Source organism: Primulina huaijiensis, chromosome 14 (genome assembly GCF_012295235.1).
Source record: "Primulina huaijiensis isolate GDHJ02 chromosome 14, ASM1229523v2, whole genome shotgun sequence".
Taxonomy (NCBI): domain Eukaryota; kingdom Viridiplantae; phylum Streptophyta; class Magnoliopsida; order Lamiales; family Gesneriaceae; genus Primulina; species Primulina huaijiensis.
Genome location: NC_133319.1, coordinates 14,305,456 through 14,313,235, shown reverse-complemented (window position 1 = coordinate 14,313,235; position 7,780 = coordinate 14,305,456). Strand labels below are relative to the sequence as shown.

The 7,780-nt window shown below is 34.3% G+C and overlaps 1 protein-coding gene across 1 annotated transcript; it reads right to left on the bottom strand.

Annotated features, from left to right (window-relative positions):
* Positions 1 to 977: 977 nt before the first annotated feature.
* On the bottom strand, positions 978 to 5,901 carry LOC140957378 (protein STRUBBELIG-RECEPTOR FAMILY 6-like). Its single transcript, XM_073414609.1, has 15 exons — positions 5,700 to 5,901; positions 4,778 to 4,910; positions 4,610 to 4,681; positions 4,461 to 4,526; positions 4,315 to 4,386; positions 4,144 to 4,215; positions 3,879 to 3,950; positions 3,734 to 3,799; positions 3,551 to 3,613; positions 2,861 to 3,461; positions 2,460 to 2,725; positions 2,253 to 2,388; positions 1,774 to 1,892; positions 1,498 to 1,654; positions 978 to 1,401 (listed from the first exon to the last, which is right to left on the bottom strand). Exons 1-15 carry the CDS (start codon positions 5,800 to 5,802, stop codon positions 1,270 to 1,272), a joined length of 2,130 nt encoding a protein of 709 aa, XP_073270710.1. The 5' UTR covers positions 5,803 to 5,901; the 3' UTR covers positions 978 to 1,269.
* Positions 5,902 to 7,780: the final 1,879 nt, after the last annotated feature.

Below are 7,780 nucleotides of genomic sequence, written 5' to 3'. Positions count from 1 at the left end.
ATAATGTAATAGTTCACCTACATGCATTTATCACTGTATTTTGCAACTAAAATGTCAAAAAATTTCCACCTATTATTTTTATATCATATTTAAAATAATTATGAATCTAAATTTTCATTATTTTGAGTTGGTCTTTGTTATGAAAAATCATTGTGAATAAATTGAATTTGAAAATTCTTATATATATGTATATCACATCTTAATATATCAGTCTAAGTACAAGTAATAAAAAACTACAAAATGAACCAATTCATCTTTAATATACACAAATTATATAGTGAAGATATATGACGATTAAGACAGTGAAGTAGAGTATATGTTCACATATAACAAAATATATAGACAAGAAAACAATAAATAAAAATATTTTTCTAGACATGAATATTTTTTTTGTTTTTATAACTTTTTACAGTGAGATAGAGTTAATTTGAAATATTAAAATATATATCATAAGAGTCAGTAAAAAGATGATTTATTGTTAAAAATATTATTATTATAAATTGCAAATAAATGACAACATTCAATCAATGTTTCTTTATCAGTACGTCAATATTTTTTATGTGATGATAAATTGTTATAATAATTTACACTTTATATGTTATCAAATATAAATGTCTAATAAATTAAATGCGACTAGGAAAGTAGAAACATCCAGCAACAACAAGTGTTCTCTAGGCTTGTGCTTTCTATTACAGAAATGTAAGATGAGATTCAGCAGAGAAAGTAAACAACGTTGACAAATTTCTTTATGTTGAATCCTGCTTGTTCATCCAACGGCGAAGCATGTATTCGTACAAAATAGTACAAGCACGGGAAAATCGATAAATAAAATCACACGAACGAAGCAAAGTTGATGAATGATGCTCATCTATTAAAGAGTGATGCTGATATATGAACAGACACAAGTGGATGCATGGGAGCGATAGAGACAACTACCGATATAGCATATTCAGTTTACATCAGAGAAATTCAATAGATTTTGAATGAATCGGTTATAAATAGTTCAAGTTTTCTTAAAAAAAGTTGCCACCGCAAGAATAAGAGTATAACAGTCACTTGAATATTGAGAATTTTCCAACTTTTTTGAGTTTGATCTTAAGTAGCGTGTAAAAGGGCTACAGAGTTTGACGTTGAGTTTAACAAGGGACATTCTAGGTTGCTTCTAGCAGTGCCGTAAAATTTGGGAATGAACAATATAATACAAAACAATGTAGGAGGATACGTGTATAAAGTGGAAGGCCGTCGTGAAAAATAAAGATCACAGATCAATCAGCTGTCTTCAGTTTCACCTCGAGGGGTCCCTTCGTTTCCAAAAGTTCTCTTGCTCATGCTTGATCGTTGTACTAGACGAACCAACGCTTCAACCACTTCGGACATTGGAGGTCTGAACTCGGGCTCAGGCTGCTCATAACAGCAACGAACACAATAGAATAATTGGGAAAAGACTACAAGTGATCATGGAAATATTCGAGTGGATGTATAACATCAATTCAGTACCTGGACACACAGAGCAATCGCGTCTGCAAAACGTGAGAGAGATTTGACAGGGAAAAGTCCTTTCAAAGCTGGGTCAACCATCTTGGAGAGAGCATCGATATCATGGAGCAGGGGTGTTGCCCATCGAGCTAATGATTGCTCAGATCTCGGCCTCGATCTGCATCGAAAAAAACACAATGCTGATGGAAAATATATTGACATATTTTTAGAAACACTGCCTGCATCAAGGCACACGTTACCATTCTGTTGTTAAGTTTCTTGAGAGATTTGACATACCTATCAAAGGGTTTGCGTCCCGTAACAAGCTCTAACATCACGACCCCAAAACAATATACATCACTTTTTATGGTATATTGACCAGATAAGAAAACCTCAGGGGCAAGGTAACCAGATGCCTGTAAAAAACAAGCATCTTTTTATGGTAAGAGCATTGCAAAATTTTCCGTTCTCGGATGTTTAATAATATATGTCCAAACTGTGAAGCAGTTTCCAAGACAATGAACAATTAGGACCAATATTACACAACTGTGTAAACAAGTCAAACTCATGAAATCTAATAGGCTCATTCATCAATTTATGTACACGAATACGTAAATATATATATATATATATATTATTCTATATTAATATTTTAATACGTTATACATAATAAGCTATTGGGCAAGTTTATGAACTAAAACACAGTTCGAGTAGAGCTGGAAAGACAGTCAAATAGCACCATAGATGAGTGTTGTCAAAGCCTAAATTAAACATACCTGATCTGGTTCATAGATAAGGTTTTCTGCTAATCCACAATCTGAAAGGTGAGGATTGAGCTCCGCATCAAGTAATATGTTCGATGATTTGAAATTTTTATGAACGACCGATGGTGAGCAAACTTCATGTAGGTACCTGCAGAGGATCGCTAGGTTATTGACATGATAAAACACTTCGTTAATTATAAAACTGATAATTGAACTTACTCTAGTGCTCTTGCAGTCCCTAACGCAATCTTGACACGATTGTTCCATGATAGCGGCTTAACATATTCATCAGAGAGATGCAGAAATTCATGTAGAGAACCATTCTTATAAAACTCGTAAATGAGGAGGTTTTGTCCATGTTCAGTGCAATACCCCACCAATTCAGTTATATTAGGATGATGCAACCTCGAAATATCCGACACAATTTCCAGAAAATCTTTCGAATTGGGCAAAGCAGATGAATTAATTTTTTTCACAGCAGCTACCTGCTTATAACCATGTGCATAATAATTTCGTATCAACTCTATAGTACTGTGTGAATATCTTCAAAGTTCTCGTGAAATGAAAAAAGAAATTCAACATAGTAGGTCTAAGTTAAAAAATGAAAGATTGTGGTGCACCTTTCCATCATCCAATTGAGCTTGATAAACACGTCCAACTGATCCCTCACCAATAAGATTTTCCACGCTGAAACTGTCAGTAGCTATTTGCAAGTCAGCTACTGAATACAATTTAGCATTTATTGAAGCTGTACTGACTTTCTTCATTGGAACAATGGGTTTTGCCGTGGCATCAGATTCGTCGAATGATTTAGCACGATCAGCAGGAGGAGGTCTGAGGTTTATCACTATAGGAGTCTCGAAAATTTTCATGCTGTCTGTGGATGAAGTTTGAACAGGCTTCATCTCTGCAGACTGGAAGGTACCTTGAGCTTCCTGTGACGCAAGAGGACTGAAAGCCCGATTATTATCAAGTTTCTCAATGTCCATGGCTGACCTTCTGGACCTTCTTCTTATGATGAAGAATGCTACAATTGCTCCAACAATCGAAACCGATACAACAATTCCAGCAATGGCACCAGCACCTATTCCAGATTTGCTACCAGCATTAGATGACCCACCGGTGCCTCCAGAATTGTTGTTCCTGTTGGGCCTGCTGGCAGGAGGAGTACCAGGTGGAGGAGGCGGTGCAGGCCCAGAGTTCCAAGAATTACCCTTTGAACTGTTAAGTGAAGCACAAAGTGCACATATTACAGCATCTTCTCACGAACATAATTGCATATCAAAGCATACACATTATGGGATGCTTACTGCAAGTTTATGCCTTTCAACTCCTCTGGTATCCATCCACTAAAATGATTATTTTCAACATTCCTAAGCAGATAGAAATAAATAAACTGGATATAGAATCTCTTGTTTTTATGGTTCACTAAAAGATTCCATGATTCGAATAGATTTGTGGGTATACAAATGGTAAACTCCAATGGAACTCACAAGTTCTTAAGTGGAAGATTCGAAAGTACGTCAATGGTTCCGGTAAGCTGATTGTCTTGCAAATACCTGCAATATTAAGTTGGTCGACAATGATTCATATTGAAAAAAAAACAGAGAATTATATGACAAAGCGCATCGTACACACATATCAGTGATGCTTGACAGTGCTCCGAAACTTTGAGGAAGATCGCCTGTAAAGGCATTAGAAGAAAGATCCCTGAAGCATAAACATTAATTAAAAGCTAGAATTCAACCAACCGAACAAAAAAAATAAGGAAAAACGACAACCATTATATCCTATTGCACAGACAGAGACGACATATAAAACCTAGATAACTTGGCAAATATCAAAGTATGACAAAAAATTGGGGGAAAAGAAACAATTCTTGGCATGAGGTGATTGGTCTTACAACGTGGAGAGAGCAGAAAGCTTGCTGAAGTCTGTGCTCAATTGGCCCTGGAGTTGATTGTGACTTACATCACTGCAATTGCACAGACCTTCATAATCAATCAGAATGCAAAAAGTTGAGACATTTCAAATTTTCTGGGAGGAAGAATCTTGAAATCTAAGCATGACTAACATGGATTTTAGCGAAGTCATCTCCGAGATATAATAGGAAAGTCTACCATTTAAGCCGCAGCCTGCGAGGTTTCTGCGTTATAAGATAACAAGATGAGATTGAAACACAACACTGAGAACTATAAATAACACTGGAACGAATCATACAATTGTTCCGCATTTGCAGGAAGAAAATAAGGAAAGCTGCTTCCGAGATTATTGTTACTGACATCACTACAAAATGCCATCAGAACTGAATGTCAAGAAAGTTAAATTAATAATATAACTTAACAAACTCAAGAAATTCTCGGCCTTACAAAGTAGTAACTGATGTCAAACTTGCTAATTGGTATCCCAGTTCCCCAGATAGCCCAAGGCCCGATAACTTTCTGATGAAAAACATACACCAAAAACAGGCACCTAGAAATGGTAAGTATTTAAAGGAAACAAAAATCTTCAAAAATTAGAGGGTAATATAAAATCACATTTCGGTGACTCTTGTTCCGGAACATTTAATCCCCTTCCAGGAATCCCCACATGGATCTCCTCCACTCAAGTTCCATTTCGTAAGTTGCTGCGGTGAATGCAAACCACTATACATGGTATTGAGAGCGGAGACTGTATATATACATATATAGTCAATTCATGAAATCATAACATGTTTATGCACTAGACTCTGAATTACTTGTGCTGAGATTTTTTTCACATCAAGTCTAAAAATATTCAATAGTTTAAATTGACTGTTGCACAGACAATATAGTGCAGTGTTATTGCTCTTGCCATTGCCTAAATAAATGTAACAACAGAAACAGTTATCAAATACCACAACGTATGGGAATGGCTTTAAGACATCAAAAAATTATACAAATCAGTATGATAATGAGAATGATCAGATATTAACTTCTCGAATTATTATGTAAATGTAAATTAAGGCCACCAACAGCCATTCATCACAGGACATCATCGTAAGCCTGTTTCATAGATTGTCCATACATACACACAGTTATACATTAACCCAAATAGAATCAAGTTGTGACCAACACATAATTGCATAAAAAGAAAGTGACCTTAATTGACCTTGATTAATAAACAACTACATCAATAACCAAATCTTGAACAGCCTAAAAAGCAAAATAGCAACAACACTTGGCTTATTTAATTATTAAATCAAACTAAGCAATACTTAATCATAACAAATATATGCAAGGAGAAAAATCAAGAAACCAGTAAGTAGAACTTATCAAGCATGAACAAAAGAGACGTTCCAAGGTATCTAGAAAATCATCAACATCCTCCAGATTTGCACACTCAGAAAGTGAAAACATATGCTTTGATTCATGTATATCAACACAATTATGCAAACCTATACACCATATTCACACTGAAAAGTTTCAAAAAAGTACTGACCATCGGATGGATCTGTAGACGCATTGGAGGAGCTCAGCCCAAAAACTAGAATGCCAATGAACAGCACCGCCGTTGCCATGGGCCCTTCCACCTCTCTTCTCATCGCCTCTCTTTTCTCGATTCTTGGTTCACTGCACACCTCAAGAAAGGAAACCCAAAAGCCAGTTCCAGTTTCGGAACGAAAAGATTTCAACTTTATCAGTCCTCACACACAGTCCACAGAGGGGAAATGAGGAAAAAGGGAACGTAGTACGTGTTTATTCAATAAAATGGAATGAGGAGGAATTTACTTTTTTATCTTCTACTTAAAATCTAATTTTTTTAATTAGTAGTGGGTCGAGATTTGATATTTTGGGTTGAGTCTCGACCCAATTTTTTATTATAACACAAGACAAATTTTTTTTTACAGACTTATCCTTCCCTTCTTCGCGACCCACTCTTTTTCACCTCAACCCAAGATTTTGTTTTCCTCATCTTCTGCTGCTGCACACTCAAACCATCTTCCATCTTGCATCATTGTTCTGGTTTTTTGCTAAGAATTAACGATGAGTCTAGAAAATATTCATCTGAAAGAAATCCAACCCAAGAAATTCCTCTCACACAAATTGTAGCTCTTTGGCTCGACCCACTCAAGCCAATATTTGTGTGGCGCGACCCACTCAACCCAAAATTGGATTGAGTCTCGCCACACAATATACTCAATTTTTTGGTAGAGTAGTTTAATTTGAGTCGAGTCTTACATGTTATGAGTTTTTTAGGTTCTATTATTATGAAATTTGTTAAATTTTATTGGAATTAAAAAATTTGTTAAGAATTTTAGTCGAGCATAAATTCAACCCGATAAGAGATACATTCGTCTAATATTGTTATGATTTTTTTAACCAACACACTTAAATTATAATACATAACTCATATTAAAATGTTTACACAATTAAATTTTTTTTATATATTTATGTTCTAATCATGTATAGAATGACTTATGTATTATGAAATGATCAAAATTCAAAATCTCTCTACTACTCGACCCAAATTCGTATCAAACTCGACCCAAACCTTAAACTCTAAATAAAACCCTAAATCAAACCCCAAACACCACCACTCGACCCAACAATTTACCACCCACTCGACCCAAACATGTTCCTCGACTGTAAATACTCACACTAACTCCACTCACAAAAATTAAAAAAAAAAAATCAGAACTAAACTGAAACAAATATAGCAATACAGAGCATTCGAGTATATACTAACTTGTCCACAAATCTTCAAATTTTCAAATGATTTTTGATTATTTTGTCGTGAAGAACACAGAAATAACGTGAATAAATGAAAACTCAAATCGGAGAGGGATATATCAATTAAAAAAAATATTTTTTAAAAAAGTAAAATCTAACTAACTAATTAATGACCTAATAAATTAACTCACCTAACTAACAGCAGTCAACTCCCTTTTTTCGATTTAAAAAAGTCAAAATCTCTTTTATTTAATTAAATTTAAAATGAGTCGTATATTTTTTATTGTCTCGTCCACAGATCATTCGCAGCTTTACTAATATTATTATTAATATTTTCTATGGTGGAGGTGGAATTTATTTATGATGAATATACACACACATATAAAGATATGCGTGTCCACATGGAGATGATTATCAATTATTGCATCGGTACGTATGATGATAGATGAACTAAATATAAAAACATGTGTGTTTCATCAGAATCAATTCTAATACCCATATTAGAATTTCATAAAGAGTTATAGATCGTAAGAAGTGAGAAGCATAATTTTGTGGGAACCATTTCTCCTTGAAGAAAGCTCGTAGCATCGATAATATATCATTTTATTTTTTTAATTTTCATTTTTCGTAATTTCGAACTTTTGTGTGAAAAATGTTTTTAATTCATGTATCATTTTCTCACGTCTAAAACATAACAGAAGTCTTAAAAAAATTCAATTTAACATTCAAAATATTCTTGAACGTTGTATGATAGAATGTTTAAATTTGATTTACCTTTGCGTTTAAGGACTTTGAATTCCAAAATAATTCGCGATTAGCGGAGTTGGTCATTCTTGTAAATCTCTACGA